Here is a 17,267-nt window from a genome sequence, read left to right on the forward strand (position 1 = left end):
CAGATGATAATAATAAATAATAAATACATTCAGTGTTTTCTTTTTACAAAATGTTGTGTCCTACTTGTATTGCTATGGAAAATTAATCCATCCCTGAGGATGAATTTATGCAAATCTACTTATAATTTACTACTAATCTATAGTAATGTACTATACTGCTTCCAAGGAGCCTGAGTTTCAAGTGATCTTGAGCAATAATTCTCCATCTTTCAGAAGGTCTTTCAGAGTTTTTCTCTGGACATTGCCTGCTTTGTCACTCATTGTAGTCCAGTTCTTATATCTGACCATTTTCAGAAGAAACTACCCAAGAGAACACAGTTTGACTACACAAAATAGTATTTTTGACCAACAAGGTGTTCATGTCCTTAAGAAATGGGAAATCCAGCAAAGACATTAGAAATGCATCTGGCTCCTCAGTTGATCCATCTACTGTTCACTGAAGACTTCTGTAATGATCTATGTGGACGGTATAGCAAATTAGACAGGAACTGGACTGAAAATGGGTGAAATTATTCAGTGATGAATAAAAGTCAGATTTGGTGTTTTTGGTTCAAATCTTCGTCAGTGTGTACGAAAGAGTTGGGAAGAGAATTAGAACAACAAGTGTCTACAGAGTTATCTGTAAAGCACTGCAGAGGCTCTGTGGTGGATTGGGGCTGTATTTCTGCCAATGGTGTTGGAGATTTTGTCAAAGTTCAAGAAATTACGAATGTAAAAAAGTAACATCAGATTTTGATCCTCTATGGAAGATCATCTTTAAAACAGCTTCATTTTCAGGATGACGATAATCCCGAACACACTGCTTATGCAATAAAAGAGTAGCTGGATAGAAAAACACACAATGGAACATTATCTGTCATGGATTGGCCTTCCTAGAGAACAGACTTCTATATCACTGAAGCAGTGAGGGATCATGTTGATAGAGAACAGAACAAACAGCAGCCAGCATGCAAAGAAAGAGCTTTGGATGTCCTTTAAGAAGCCTGTAGAACTATTCCTGAAGACCACTCGAATAAATTACAAGAGAGCTTAGATTTTTAAGTTTTAAAGGAGACATTAATGTTAATTCCTAACTCCGTGTTTTTATTCTTGGACAGTAAAAATGTCTGTCAGACATTCCAATTTGTTTTTTCTAATTTAAATGTTTCGTTTTGTCAGAACAACATTCCAATACCAAAAAATAAACAAAGTTTTGGGTTTGTTTTTGTATTTATATATGTACTGAAGAATTATGTCAGTATAAGACTATAATATCTTTCTTTCTGCGATGGACAAAAGGAGACAGATTTTCAACGCGAGTTATTAAATGGCCACAAATACTAGGAAAATGCACAGACTTATGTTAAGTAAGTTAATGCACACTATTTGGCTTGACACTATGCAGACTGATTGTGCTTATGTACCCCCCCCCCCCCCAATTTTGAGCCAAGAAATAGAAAGTGTGTGCATAATGCAATGAGGACTGTAGTTTATGATTGATGATTAATATACTCTGCCTTAAACCAGTGGGAGCTGGCAAGGGCTTCATATTCAGCCAAGAAAATGATAAGAAAGAAAGAAGTTATTTAATTTTTTTTTCCTTTTCATTTTCTTTTGCTTATAAAAACAATTTTGTGTTTAAATCATTTACATCAATTTGCGATACTGGTCTGTGTATGCGTGAATGCAGCAGTCAGCGATGGCTTCTAACCGGGTTACCGTTTGCCGTCAAACTCCCTTAAATACTTAATGAGCTGTGACCAAGTCTGAACACTTAGAACATTTATGGAGGACATTTATTTTTAATTTCACCAGGAATTCTTGGGTCATTCTCAGGGTTCAGATGGCAAAAACACCAATTTTACTCTTGAGTAACTTTTGGCTTACAGGCACAGATTTTTTTTTTTTAACAGACTTGAAAGGGAAGCACGTGTGGAAATGATAACTTTAATGATGAGCAACTAATGTTTAAGGAGCCCATGCCAATGAGTGACCTAAATCCTGTTGCACTTAAACGCTGTTAGTAATGGGTTCATGGTCTTTTAATTGGTGTGACATGTGAAGTGCATGTCATACCAATTAAAGGGCCTGCTCATAAAATGTGGAGAGTAGAGGACATTTATGTGCACACATTCAGGAAATAGCCACAAATGTAACACAAAATTGTTAGAAATATATTTGTAGTAACACAGAAATATTGAAATAGTCCAAAGCTTGTGTATAACCAAAACATAAATGTCTGATTACACTAATGATTGTAGAGGATATCCACCTCATTGGCGAGGAAGCGAATGCAGCTCCCTCTCAGGAAATAACAACAGGATACGGGAGTCGTTGTTCTGACTGCGTGGACCTAATGAACTGTTTAGCATTCTGGTATGTCTGAGCTTCCTCGCTGTTTATGCCCTTGTCTTATTTAATTTGGCTGCCATGCCAGGCAGGTCCAGTCGGGTATGGTTTATCGTGTTAGTAGCCTGATGGTCCACTTCAATATTAGCATGTCTGGCTGACACTGGAGCGTGACTGTTGGAGTGAGCCTGGAGATCAGCTGCTGGTTGCTCGATTTAAAAATAGTTCCTTGTTGTGTTTGGTACGGGTGCTCGTATTGAGCTTAACCAAAGTTTCAGTTAGGGCTGGGCAGTTAATTCGACTTTTAATCTCAACTGATTTTGATGACCAGCAGTTATGAAAATGAAATAAATTGGAAGGAACGGTTACTGATTTGCATTCATGATCAATACAAAGTTGTAGTTCTTTTCCAATTAATTAAAGCTCACACCTTTCTTTTACACTTGTGCGCTTCCGTCAGATATCACTCTGGGTCAACACACCTGAATCACATGATGAGTTCATTCATTACCTCTGGAGAACTTCAAGACATGTTGAGGAGGTCATTTAGTCATTTAAATCAGCTGTGTTGGATCTAAAACCTGGCCCTTGAGGCCTGGAGTTGCCCACTATAAGCAGGAAAGCTCCACCCACCTGCAGTTCAAATCTTTTGTTTACAAGGGGCAGCCAATCAGAGGAAACCTGTCTTAAAGGTAGTGAGAATGGAGCTAAAAGTGTTTAGATTGGGGGTTTTTTTGGTTTTGGACTTTTGTTCGGACAAAACAAGACATTTAAAAATGAACAGCACCCTGTTTAAATGAGAGAGTAAATAACATTTAAATAAATATCGAGTTTATTATTGAGGTTTATTCCAGAATAGATTCGTTTTACATTTCATGCCAGTCTGTCAAGTTATTGATGAGGCACTGATTTTAAAACCACAGATGTGCATTAGCCAAAGCAAATTTAAACACAGTGTTGTGGCCTCTGTATTAAATAAATCATTAGTGTATTGTTCACAGAGGGGTTATAATAATTATCAGCTGAGCTGTTCTGTCATGCACAATCTCGATATTCTTGCTTTACTGTAGGCGGCATCACACATTTTCTTCTTTGATGGTTTTTGATGAGTTGCAGCATGTTTGTACACAACATGTTCTTAAGAATTTGTTACTGCATGACTGTTTTCCTCTCTGACTGACACCATTTCATGCACATATGCCTCCTCTGAAGCATCTTTCTGAGTTTACATGTCTAAAAATATGACTCGTTCATGCACTTTGACTAAAGATGCATTATTCAACGCCTCTGCAGAGTAATTAAATCTTAATCAGGGATGGGCTCCTGTCCTTATGGAGGCGTGTCTGTGTGAGTGTGTATGTGTTTACGACAGCTCCACTGGATGCTTTTATAGCGTAAGATGGTTTTAGAAGTCTTTCATTAGGAGAGAAACTTCTCACCTGGGGAAACCGATTCAGAGGTTGGCTGAGGTTAAGACTTGGTGCTTAGATGTTTCTTCAGTTCAGCGGTCAGAGCAGGAGGTGTGAAGATAATTTGCTCTCCAAAGCGGATCACCTCACAATATTTAGTTGTAATTTTTCCTTTTAAAATTCACTTTTTTTTGTTCTTTGTCTTGCTGATGCTACTTTAGTGTCCAGCAACAGCCTCCAGCTATAGACTTTATACAAAAGATGGTGGATTATAGCGCCTGTGTCTGGTGCCTTGCATCTGCATTCTTTCTAGTAGCAAACAGGAGGTTGACTCCCCTCAACTTTGACCTCTGTCAACTATGCCGATGTCTTATTTCATACAGAATGGTGTTCTCTTTGTAAATTACAGCGCTCAATGGAAGGACAATACAGCAGAGTGTCCTTTAAGGTTGACCTACCTTGTGATGACATTGATTGCTCACATGCAATACCAAAACTTCCACTATACTGGTGAACACGCACAACTCCAAGTGCCGTCACATTTGTGATATCGATAATTACAGTAAGTATTGGTTTTGGTGACATGCCTACTTAAATCATGGCTTAAATCAAACAATCAGTAAAAACATGGCACTTTTGCCTGACTAAAGTAAACAACCTCTTCACTGTGGCTGTGTCCATTTCTTTTATACAGTCTATGTCTCTAGCTTTTTTTTGTTTTGCTCATTTTTGATTCAGTTATTCAAAAAACTAGTCAATATGACTTACCTTAAAGAAATGCGTAATAAAAATGATTCTCAAAAAAGTTGTTGAGATTATGCAGATAACAGTTTGATTCTCAGTATTTCTTAGGGTCTAGCAAAATTCAGTAACATATAGTAGTAGTAATAGTATGAAAATGAAATGTCTAACTCCTGTTTAATGTTCTTTTTAAATCAGACAATTCCCAAACCAGTAAACAAAGCCATCGGCTATGAATTGCATGCTGCTATAATCAGTGTTGTTCAAAGTCCTGCAGGCTGTTAAATTTTGTAAAAACTCAAGCACAATGTAGTACAACCTAATATTTCAGTTTGTTCACTTTTTATTCAATATTTTAACTTGTGTGGCGCTTTTCCCACAAGTATAAAATCATTTAAGTTACCTGAACGCATCATTTTCCATCAGATCAAAGAGACTTTGAGCTATTTGCCCATTTTTAAACTCTTGACTTGAAAAGGGTCCAGAGTGGATTTTTTGTATACCATTAGCTCAGAGCAACATTCGCTTTCAGGAGCTTTGTATTCCAAAGTAAAGTCCCTAAAATGTTAAATGCTAAAAGTAAGCCTCCAATATTCAGTCGACTCAGCTGCACAAAAGGCATGGAATAAAGCCCTGTTCCTCTTTCTGTCAGGAAAGCTCTGGACTCGATCATGTATTAGCTAGGGGGGTGGGGGGGGTCATTTTCAAGAATTTTGGCATATGTGTTTAGAGAAAATTTTCACCGCCCTGCAGCTGTGGAGTGTTTTTAAGCATGCAGTGCACAAGTTGATTGAATCATTCAGCGTGTTTCAAATGTCAGTCTGACAACTTATATTGTTCGGATTGTTTTCACTGGCTGTGAATATTTCAGTTTTTCACCACTTTCTCAGAAAAGTAATAGAAAGCCCCTCTGGTGAGCTCCAGCAGCACTACCTCAGTTTACTCCTGTTTGTAGCCGTGATAACCTCCGTCAGCCATGTTCTTCTGAAATGGTACAATCCCACATCCATATTCCATGTTTACGCTCCTGTCCGGTGCCTTTACGGTTTTGTGCTGATGTCGTGCCCCCACTTGCATCTTAAACTAAGCAGGAAATATGTTGACTCTGCTCATTTCTGCGAGGCCTTGGCCCTGTGGAATATTTGGTCTCTGGTGTAATCCGTGGTTTCGTTTGTCCTTATGAGGATGACCCTGAAGTTTAACCTGGCTGTTACTCATTTGCAGCCGCACCACATTACATCCTCGCTCCAAGGTCTCCTCGTCAGCAAGGACACGTGGGGCAGGTTTACTGTACAAGCTTCAGCTGCTGTCCATTCATGGCTCTGATTACCCTGTCAGGCTTTGATGGGTAATGCGTATAATAATGTGCAGCATGGTGATCGGCCGTTGCTGGGTATTGTTTATTAGCTTTAGTCTAAGAGAGTAGCAGCATGTAGCTTCCCTTTTTATCAGCATAATAGAGTATCCGCTTGTTAACTAATCGACCCCTTTTCAGGGTCCAACTGTTTCCTGCAAGGATGAGGCTTTCATTTGAAAAAAACTTTAAGAGCTGCACTGACTTTTTTTCCTTTTTACTTGTTTGGGTTTTTTTGTTGTTTTTTTTGAACCTCCAAAATATTCAGTTGTTATTTTTGGCTTCTCCAGCTTGTTATTAGTACTGTCTATTACCCTTTGGAGCTAAGTTTTTAAGAAGACATGATGTACTCTACAGCCCATTGGCTCAAATATTTAATCTTGTCAACTTGGGTAAGATTTCAGTGTGGACGTTAACTTAAGGATCAGCAATAGAGCCACTGAATCCACCACCAGCTGGGTCCCATCTTTGTGAAATTTACATGTTGTTCTTGTTTGAGTTCCCCCTGCGTTCTCTGGATCCCTCCCACAGTCCACATAGGAAATATATTAAGTTAACTGGTGAGAATTTGCCATAGTTAGAAATGTGAGCAAGATTGGTAGTCTGCGTGCTAGCCCTGCGATAGATTGTAAACCTGTACGCCACCTCTTGACCCCATGACAGGGTTAAGAAACGGATGGATCTGGCTTGTTAGTGCAGCTTGGAAACAAGCTCCATTTTCACTTATTTGCCCAAACTTTGTCACACAGATTCCTGTCTCAAGACCAAAACACCTGTTACCCTTAAGTAACACGGTGTCTTTGCCTCACTTGGTTCCCTGTCACTCTGTTTTTGGAGCTGCCTGAGCCACAGGCTCATTTCAAGTGGAGCACAGAAGCATTGCAGCCAGAGATGAATCAAAACGAGTCTCTCTCTTTCTCCTTTTAATATCCTACATTGGACTTTATTGCTTTTAAATATAGTGACAGACCTTTTCACAAGTACTACACTATTAGCTAGCATTGCCCAGTACATCTTGATCAGTGTGCAATTTTGTAAATGTGTTGTTATTAGCTCCTTTTTTTAAATGTTTAATTCAAACTGTGAGTGTGACGCTGCAGTTCTCCAAGCACATGTTTACAAGGGAAAAACACGAGAAGTGTAACCTCAGCTGTAACCTTACTCGCTGTATAATAGTTAGACAGCATCTTTTTTTTTTTTTTTTTTTTTTTGGCACATGAGTTGATAAGCAGCACTTTACTGAATAGTGTTTCCTCTCCTTATCTCAGGTGTGGGCGCTGGGCGCTTGCCAGACTGGGTGAGCTGAGAACTAAGACTGAAACCTGTTGAGAGAGAGGGGGGAAAAAAACATCACCTGGGACTGCTGAGGAGGACCTCTGTGCAGGTGAGGACTGACAGATGTGATGAAGATGAAGTGTTTATACAGGCTTTACTTTTCAAATGGATCAATCACACTGCTTTTAGGGTTTGTGATTCACAACATGTGACAGTGCAAAGCAGGTGTAAAACATGACTGATATACATTTGCATGCTTTTTTATGATTTCAGCTTAATAAGTGTAAACTGTTAGAGTAGCAGTGCAGAGAATATGAAAAAGTCCCATTAAAACAATTAAATAAAATCATAAACAAAGAAGATAAAATGCAAAATAAACCCCAACTACCTGTTTTTTATTTTATTTTTCTGCTATCATTCAAAACATTTCCCAGGCTTGTCACTTTAAAGCAGAACTCCAGTGTTACCAAGTAATATTACAAATCTAACAGGCACAAACTGTGTTTTTTTTTTTGTTTTGTTTTTTTTTTAAATTTACCTGCACACCTAACCTGCTTAGGTATGCAGCACGAGTTACCATGGCAATGCAAAGTGAACCACCTTTGTAATACTAAAAAGCAAAGATTAAACCTGAGGATACTTCACTAAAGCCCCAAATCCTGCTTCAGAGTACAGGCCTGTGGCTTTAAATGAACAAAGTATTTTGTCTGCATGACTCACATGTTAAACGCGTTACTCTCTGGGTTAGACTCACAGCGTTTGTAACACTGAAAGCTTCATTTTGCATTATTAACAAGCTATGAGCAAATTAGAGAGTATTTCCTTGCTCTGAAGATCCTCAGATCTAAAAGACTCGGTATTTCTTTCTAAAGTTGACAACTGCAACACGTTTTTTGCTAAAGTCTCCCTCTATGCCCTCACCTCTCGGCACTTTTGGTACTCCAGAGTTGAAGTTTTCTGTCACAGATATCTGCAAAACAAACACTGCATGCTGCATCTGCATCTCACAGAGCTTGAAATGTGTTTACTGTGCAATATTAAAAACGCACAGTAATCAAACATGGTTTTGACGACGCAAACCTTTGGCAAACTGCAGCATTGTCACTGTGGAAACCACCTACCGTTCTTCCTGACTAATTGATGTCCAGAGTTTGGCAGTTAAAAAAAAAAGCAGACAAATGGTTGTTAGATTTATTAATATTGAAGATAAGCTTAAGTCTTAATGTAGCAACGTTGATAGGACGGGCCTGCTCTCTTTATAAACACCTTTCCTTACATTGAAGTCAGTTTGGCTACTTCATATCCTGACTGTCAGCTTCAGTTGGGAAATTTGCTAATCAGAAAGATTTAGACCATGCCCACATGTCTCTGTCATTATCCCTGTGACCTCAGAGTAATCATTAAAGAGAGAACTGCTTGGGAGGGAAATGAGGAGAGAGAAAAGGGAGTTGGAGAGGCTGTTTCTCCTCAGTCAAATGATTTTGGAGTGAGGAGAGGATATAGAAAGGAGATATGATTCTGGCCGTGCGAGGCATTTACATACGGTATGGAAATGTGACAGACTGTGGCGTTGAGGACACATTTGCTGCTGCTCTTAGGTTCACACGGCCGTCAGCAGGGTGGAGCTTCCTGACCCATGGAGAATTACTTCCAGGCCGAGGCCTTCAACCTGGACAAGGTGCTGGACGAGTTCGAGCAGAACGAAGGTGAGCTTTAATAGATGCAGACAGCAGACGAGGACGAGCGGTGAGTCATTGCGGACGAGGAAAGGCGAACAGAAAAGGAAGAGCTGCTGTCAGCGTGCCATTGCACAACCTCTGAGAGTAAATCATCAAGGTGTCAGAAAATCAGCCACCGCCCATTAAGTCTGAGTAACATTCCCAGGTGGGGATTGAGGGCGGGCCACGAGGGGATAGGATTAATTGAATTTCCCATTTCCCTTAGGCTTTGAGACATCGTGTAACTGGTGCAAGACAGGAGGGTTGGCTGTTTTCATCACACTTAATGATCCCAAAAGTGTGTCGGAGCCTTTTTGGAGACTCTGTGATTTCACAGTTTATTTATGGTAATTGTGAAGTAAACACTGCGTTACTGAGCTGTGTATCTGCATTCTCTCAGCATTCCAGCACAAATGCCTGTTATAGGACAAAAAGGATGGCTCTTCTTCTAAATTTGTCTTCTAAAGTCCTGCAGATCCATGGGCACAAACTAGAGTTTAATGTTACTGTGAACTTGGTGTGTATTTTGTCTGTGTGTGGTTATCTTTGACCTCTGTCAGAGATCCAGCTTGGCAGATTAAGTGTGTGTGTGTGTGTGTGTGTGTGTGTGTGTGTACGCTGCACACTGAAACAGCTTAGCATGAACTGCAGTGTATGGAGGCGAGAGCCGACTGTGTGAGGAAGTCGGTTTAAAGAAATATTTTAAGAATTTCTACTTGTATTACACAGCAGTTATATGTCGGCTTGACTGATGGCTCCCAGGGGCGAGCGAGCCATTTTGGCCCACTTTCTCAGAATTTCCCAGTCCATCCACACACTAATTTCCCACTCCATGCCAACCTCATTTCTCAGTTCATCCCCTGCTTTGTTCCTGCCATTTTTAGCTTTTTCGATCACCTGGAAGTGTGTATCTTTGTATCAGTTCTCTGTGGCTGTTCTTGTGAGGCTGCTCAAGGGTTCACGATCTCCTAACCACTTCCTCGTATTTCACATTTCATGTGTTAAGCAGAAAATTGGAAGCTGTTTGGAAAGTGTAGATAAATGGTTGTGTCTGGCAAATGCAAAGTGGAATAGGGAACTACATCAAGACAAATATTAATTTATGTCTTTATAGATATTAAATGGTGCAGACTTCATAAGACCAAGCATGAGCACCAATTTTTCTGACATGAGGATGACAATACCAGTTTAGACATTAATATTTTGGTTGATTTGGTAAAAAAAAATTAGTTGTAGATATAATTTGAGTACATTAAAATACGTTCAAAGAGCTTCTGCTGAGATCCATACAGTGTTTCATTTTCCTTTTTTTTTTTTCCTCTGCAGATGAGACGGACACTCCCATTCTTTCAGATGCTAAGTGGACCCAGATCCTGGCCCCACCAACCCACATGCTCTCTTTGAACCCTGCGCTGGCTCACGCAGACCTCAGCCCCCGGGAGAGTCCCCTGTCTTTTAAGACCCTCCCCGACTCATCCTCCACCCCTTCCCCAGGGGCCGATCCAAAAAGGCATCCTGGTCCCGAACCTCCATCCTGGGCAGAGGAGAGGCCGGCAGACGTCCACAGCCCTCCCCTCCCCCAGCCCAATATCGGCAAACTGGTGGGCACCGACGACCTCTCGCCGCCCCCTGTGACGGCCTCTGACAACGTGGAGAATGGCTGCCTGTCCAGTCCACAGCTGGATGCCCTCAGCAAAGAGATAAGTTCTCCTGCAGACATCCAGCTTGGTGATTCTGGCCAGGAGACTAAACGTGAAGAGACAGATGCCTCGTCCGGAGGAGGAGGCTCGTCCGTCAGTCACACTCGCTTCAGCTTTGAGGTTGGATTACAGGAACAAACACCCTCCACAAAAATTCTCCCAAATGTGGAACACACGGCACAAAATGGGGATGATGGCAGTTCAGCTGCCTTACAGGACTTTGGCCTAGAAACGCAAACTGGAATTTTAAAAGAGGAGCAAGGGGAAAGTCTCCTGAATGGAAACAGGGTTGTTCAGAGTGGGTGTGAGTTGGAGGAGAACGGTGCGTCTCCTTCGGACAAGGTTGGGCTGGAGAAGGAAAGGAGATGTGGTCCAGAGGGACAAGTAGACCAGCACCACAGAATAGCAAATCTTCCAAATGGTTTGGAACAGGAGAGCGGGACCAGCTCTAAGCCTCAGGAGGTGGAAGAGAGGGTAGAGGAAGGTGTTTCCCCCTCTCCTGTCCCCTCAAAAGAGGACTCTGTAACTGAGGAGAAAGAAATGGAGGAGAGCAAGCAGGAAAGCGGCGAGGGAGGAGCGGGGGGATCGGGTTGCATCCAACCAAAACTCAACAACCGGCTGCAGCCGGTCAGCATTCCCTATGGAGGCGCCCGACCCAAACAGCCCGTCAGCCTCAAGCTCCAGATCCCACAGCCATTGTCGGGCCAGGTGCAGAACCTGCTCAGTCCGTCTGCCGCCAACAAGAACAAGAACCTCGAAAACCAATGCCGGAAAGGCACACCCTCCGAAACGTCGCCTGGCGGGACTGACCAGAGTGTAGTCAGCGTGAATGGAGAGGGCATCATCCACTCTCCATCCCTCATACCCCCAGAGAGCCCAGACAATGATCTCCAGGCAGGGCAACAAGGTGCTCTGTGCAGGAAACCTACCAGCTCTCTGGGAGAGGTCGCCCCTGTGTGGGTTCCTGACTCCCAGGCTCCAGTCTGCATGAAATGTGACGTCAAGTTCACCTTCACCAAGAGGAGGCATCACTGCAGGGCCTGTGGCAAGGTCAGTGGTGTACTAAAAATGTGCTAATCTAACCCATAAAGAGCAGTCTAGCTATAATGACCTATTACACAGCAGTGTATCTTGGTGATTATATTGTTTTTGATGTTTAATGAATCTCGTAAGTGTGCCTCAAAAGTAGGCAGTGTTTTAATATTGAGCAAAAACAGAAACGGCGAGATGGAAAATCATGTGGAAATAGCTTTGATAGATGAAGGAGGTAAATTTAATGCAGGGCTGTGATAGACGCTTTCCTCTTTAGGCATTTATTTGCAGATAGTTAGGCAGGTAGCTTTATAGCATTATGCCCACCCACACACACAAAGCAGGTTGTCTGCACTGTGCTCTAAGCTGAAGATGCAGTCGCTGACAGTGCAGTGGAAAAATTGGCGGACTGCTACTTAATTTCCCATGGTAGTAAACAAAATCACACACACTCCTTGCCACTTGAGCAGGGGGGAGCTGGCACTGCAGTAATACTAACACCTGCACTGGGGCTGCAAACAATAGGCGCAGCGGGAACCTCGGTGCACCCTCCACCACAGTGCTAGATCCACAACTAGATTATAACGGTGCTGCGTGGCTCTGAAATTAAAAGGATCATCTACCCTCTGTCTAATTATTTAAAGTACATGATACTGGAAAATGACACGTAATGAGGTACTAATCCATTGAAAGAAAAGTGTCGTGTACGCAGCTGCAGTTCATTGGAGCGCTGGCTCAGTACATGAAATCAGTGTCCATAAAACGCTACATTTCCTGCACATTTAATGACAACTTTCTGGACGTTCTTTAATTAAAAAAAATAAATAATAATTTTTACGTTGAAGGTGATGATGTCATGTTGGAGGTTTGGTCATTTGTAGGATTCTGGTGTTATTTTTCTGTCTCTCCGTGTTGTTTTTAAGGTGTTCTGTGCGGCGTGTTGCAGTCTGAAGTGCAGGCTCATGTACATGGACAGGAAGGAGGCTCGTGTCTGTGTCACCTGTCACTCTGCTCTGACAAGTGGTGAGCATCATTGCAAGTACTGCAAGGTTTCTTCTTTGCAACTTATGGAATCAGATGTTAGAGGTGCAAATTGCTAACAGTTTCCTCCGTATCCTTTTAATGAATTTAGTATGTCCAGATAAAACCTTTGTCCAATTTTACATTTTCTTTATTTGCAGTCACACAGTAGACAGCGGTATATAAAATCATCTGTGTTTATACAGCTTTCCAGTGTAATTCCTCTTAGAAGTTTGTTTGTTTGTTTGTTTTTACATAATTGCAGAACACAAAAACAGACCATGGAGTATTACTTGCTTTAAGAAAGAGAGAAGAATTGGAAAAAAAGAAAAGAAAAAAAAGGGGGGGGAGGGGGGGGCAGGGATAGCTCAGTAGGTAGAGTGGTGGCCCCATGATCGGAAGGTTGGGGGTTCGACTCCACTGAACGGTTACCCTGAGGTACCCCTGAGCAAGGTACCGTCCCTACACACTGCTCCCCGGGCGCTGCATTGGTGGCTGCCCACTGCTTCACTGGGTGAATGGGTTAAATGCAGAGGAGCAATTTCCCTATGGGGACTAACACATACACATTATTATTATTATTATTATTATTATTATTATTATAAATAAAAGTGAAATAATTTATAAGAGACTAATAATAGAATAAATAACAAGATTAAACAGTAATAGGGACTTGGTAAGATGTGCTTTCTCTCTCGTGGGATCTCATGGAAAAAGCAATTTGTTTTTATTTATTGATTTTTCTCCACATTATGAAGATTGCATAAGCAACACACAAGCTCTCTAAGGCTGGGCCACCTGGCTTTAGAAATGCGAGCCGTTAAACTCGCAGATAGTTTATTTTTGTGTTTGCAAATCCAAAAAGAAAGTCTTTCCAATTGAAAACCAAACTTGTTCTGAATAAAGTGTCTAATTTTGCATGACGTTTGCACCACAAAGTTTGAAAACTTTTGAAAAGCCTGAAATCCAGTTCAGCAAGTTGTAATGGAACAGTACATGACATAATATACAGCAAAACAAAACAAAGAATCACAGCTTTATGCAAAAGTAATCCAGTAAATGCTTCAGAAGAAATAAAGATCGGTCCAATAAACAGAGTAAAGGAACGGGTGTATTGAAAACCTGATTTGAGGCGACAAAACAAAGCGTGTAGACGAAAAGGTGACGAAGCAGAAACACGAACGGTCTTTGACCATGCAAAGAGAAGATCAAAGAGAAGTTGATCAGAGCTTCTTAATGAATAAAAATGCAATCTGTGCAAAGGTTCAGTTGTTAGCAGCAGTTTGATTTTATCTCTAATGTGACGCAGCTTCTGTATAGATAAATCATGTTTACAGCACACATTTTGACACATCGTGCTATGAAAGGAATGGGTGATAATAATGACTCGAATTATCAGTCCAGGTTCACTGATTAATGACTTAATAATGAATTTTAATAATAATGTTGTTCGTTGGCGCCTTTCAAAGGATTCAAGGTCACCTTAAAACACAAAATGAACAAGAACAGCATTAAAAGAGATTTAAAATCCAAGAATACTATGAATGTAAAACGTATAAAACAAGATGGTTACAGCTGATATGCTAATGTAAACCAGATGGGTTTTGTGCTGCGATTTAAAGAGTGTCAAAGAGTCTAGTTGATGAGCTGAGGTGAAGCACAGCTGTAGGCTGTAGCAGCTTTAAGGCTGAAGTGAAGACTTACAGGCCTCATTAGAGAAAATAGTAGCACCTGTGAATTTTGTGCTATGAAGGAGTACCTGCTTACAGGAAAGTCTTCTAAATTCCCCAAGAATTCTCCTGGTGTGAAAAATGTCTGTGTACTTATGTAACGCACGTCGACACCTAATGTTTACTCGTGCCATTTTCTCTCTGTCAGCTCAATCATGGGAGACGCCGGCTGCTGCGAGCAATCAGAGTCCAAACCCCAACAACCCAGCCGAGTACTGCTCCACCATCCCCCCTCTGCAGCAGGCTCAGGCCTCTGGGGTGCTCAGCTCGCCCCCTCCAACCGTCATGGTGCCCGTGGGAGTCCTGAAGCAGCCTGGCAACGAGGGTACGACCTTTATGGGGAATAAAAGTACTCTTATGCTAACATCTTTTGTAACCATTGAAAGTGACACTTTGTCCTCTGCAGATTTTTCCTTATATGATGATATTTCATTTACTCTGTGTGTGTGTGTGTGTGTGTGTGTGTGTGTGTGTGTGTGTGTGTGTGTGGGGGGGGGGGATCTCAATGACAGTTTTAGCTTTTAACAGTCGATATAAATCGGAATGTAATTGATATATTGTGCTGTTTATTTCAAAATAATAATTTTTTATGGCTCAGTGCACTACTTTCCCAACTGTTTACATTTCTAAATGATCACATTCACCCCACATCAGGCAGTAGTAGCTATAAAATTCATATGTCCTCCTCCCTCAAGTAAATTTTAATTAAAAATCCAAGGTAGTCCACTTAATTATTTTCTTTCTTAAAATAAATCGACTAGCAGGCAAACAATTTATTTATATAGCACTTTTCAAAGACAAGAGCAACTGTTTTGTGGAAAATAATCACACAAAAATTAAAAAGAATGTCCCGAGAATATACATTTAAATGAAGAAGACAGAAGATTATTACATTGCAAAATAATTGATCAATTGATCAACAGCTGTGCAAGAAGCAAAAGACAAAATGTAGACTGCTCAAAAGCCAAACTGCCATAAAACATGTTCTTGGGACAGTAACAGATATGTTTCTAAGTGATTTTTCAGTCTGTATGACCTCCAGACCTCCCACAGGTCAGGCTGCACAGCCTCAAACACTCCACCGCCACGTGTCTGTCTACTTTCTACAGCATACTGAAAAATTATGTATTTTAATATGCTCTAAAATCCTCTAACTTCACGTTGAAGCACCACAGATTTCCTGCTGCGAGGAAGGTGAAATCCAAGGTCAGAGGAGAGGTCAAAAGCTCAAATGGAGATGACATAAGATTCGAAATTGGACAGTTGAATTTCATGCTTGATATCAAACTGGATGAACAGTTTAGGAAAATTGGCATCAACCTACTTCAGTTGGCTCATTTCTACCAAATTTCAGGGGTCAAAGTGCCTTTATATTTATGTTATTCCAGGTTTCAGTTAATAACTTTTTGTCAACCAATACCCTTAAGTGTCCTTTTCAGTTTTAGCCCCCACAAAATCATTTGTGTGGCTTAATTTATTTTGAAAGAATTTTGGCTGTAGCCCAGTGTAATCATATTAAATAATCGTGATCTCAGCATTGACCAAAACAATTATGATTGATGCTTTTAATTTGACAGCGTGTCTTTGACATTCAGGGTCCGTCTCACGAGAGCAGAGGAGGGTGTGGTTCGCCGATGGAGTCCTACCCAATGGTGACGCAGCAGAGTCACCCAAACCGCCGACCTCCAGCTCGGCTCCTTCGCAGTCACTCGCCATCAATAAATCCTCCACTTCTGAGTCCACTGAGGTAGGCTTGGCAGCCCCAACTAATACTATTAGGTTAGCTATGTATGACCCTATTTGCTACTCTGCATTTTGCTGATGGGAGTCACAAAGAACTCTTTATGTGGTATTGTTGGCAGTATGCTGGCTCGGTCTCAGACTGTGATAAACAGCAGTAGGTCAAAGGAAACATTCCTTGTTGCATTATGAGAATTAGAAAGTCCACTCGATTGAAATGCTTAAAGCTGGAATGTGCTTTACTCGGGTCACTCAGCTTGTCTCGAAGTGGATAACAGAACAGCAAGCCGTATCCGGTTGTTTCTGTGGTTTTGGTGTATCAAGCATCAGCTGTCAGGATGATTCATGGCCTCTGAAACAAAGTGACTCCCTGTGAATCCCAGAAAGCCTTACTATGCTTTGTAGACAGAACATGAGCTTAAAACCAGACTTTAACATGTGAAAGTCAATGTGAGAATTCAAGTCTTGGTGAATTTGATGCCAGAAATTCTTCTCCAGAGAAGACGAGCCCTTTAGTTTGACCGGAGCACACGAAAGGCATTTGTTGTGCATTCATAACTGTTTTCATGGTTTGCTTCTCAAATAAAAGCGACTAACCTAAAAAGGGCAGAGTGAGAGAGGCTTTGGTTCAGGCTAGAAGAAAAAGACCCTCAATCAGTTTTTCATTTTACTTATCATAGGGAAGAGTACGATGGAGCCAGTGAAACAAGTTAGATGTCCTCTGCCGCTGTGGAGGAGCTTTTTCAAATCTGACAAAATGACTCAAGCAGCATAAGTAATCACATTTTGGTAGATTTATAACAGACCGGTCGCAAAGTCTTTGAAAGAAGGTCGAGAGCAATTAATATAAGATGCTATTAATTTGTATTGAGCTTGTTCAAGAAACTTAATGTCGAGATAGCTGTGGTCTCTAATGTCGACCCAATATTTGTCTTTAAATAAAATTTAAGGGACTTTATTGTGTTAGTTTTTCAGTGTGACGATTTCATTTTTGGAATCTAGTAAAGTAGCTTTGCATGATTTACAGGTCATAATAATCCTTATTTATCTTGTAGACTGTAAATAAATGATGAGTGAAGGGACCACCAGGAGTAATGCAAGAGGCCACCAGGATATCCGGTCATTAAGTGATGACGTGACGAATCCTACTTCCGGGCCTAAAGTAGTCTGCGTTTAATATGGCTTTTGTGTTGTTAACATGTTTAATGTTTTGTATTTTC

At 41.1% G+C, this 17,267-nt stretch overlaps 1 protein-coding gene across 2 annotated transcripts in view; it reads left to right on the top strand.

The window, feature by feature from the left end:
* zfyve9a (zinc finger, FYVE domain containing 9a) overlaps positions 1–17,267 on the top strand; it is a 37,638-nt gene that overhangs the window by 3,499 nt on the left and 16,872 nt on the right. For both annotated transcript variants that reach the window (XM_087832553.1, XM_035908296.2), the window contains exons 2-7: positions 7,101–7,216; positions 8,706–8,813; positions 10,152–11,575; positions 12,481–12,580; positions 14,456–14,632; positions 15,903–16,054. In XM_087832553.1, the coding sequence (XP_087688679.1) occupies positions 8,744–8,813; positions 10,152–11,575; positions 12,481–12,580; positions 14,456–14,632; positions 15,903–16,054 (1,923 nt within the window). In that variant the 5' untranslated portion in view covers positions 7,101–7,216; positions 8,706–8,743. The remainder of the gene's footprint in view (positions 1–7,100; positions 7,217–8,705; positions 8,814–10,151; positions 11,576–12,480; positions 12,581–14,455; positions 14,633–15,902; positions 16,055–17,267) is intronic.

Source organism: Neolamprologus brichardi, chromosome 18 (assembly GCF_056152115.1).
Source record: "Neolamprologus brichardi isolate AB-2024 chromosome 18, ASM5615211v1, whole genome shotgun sequence".
NCBI classification, from domain to species: domain Eukaryota; kingdom Metazoa; phylum Chordata; class Actinopteri; order Cichliformes; family Cichlidae; genus Neolamprologus; species Neolamprologus brichardi.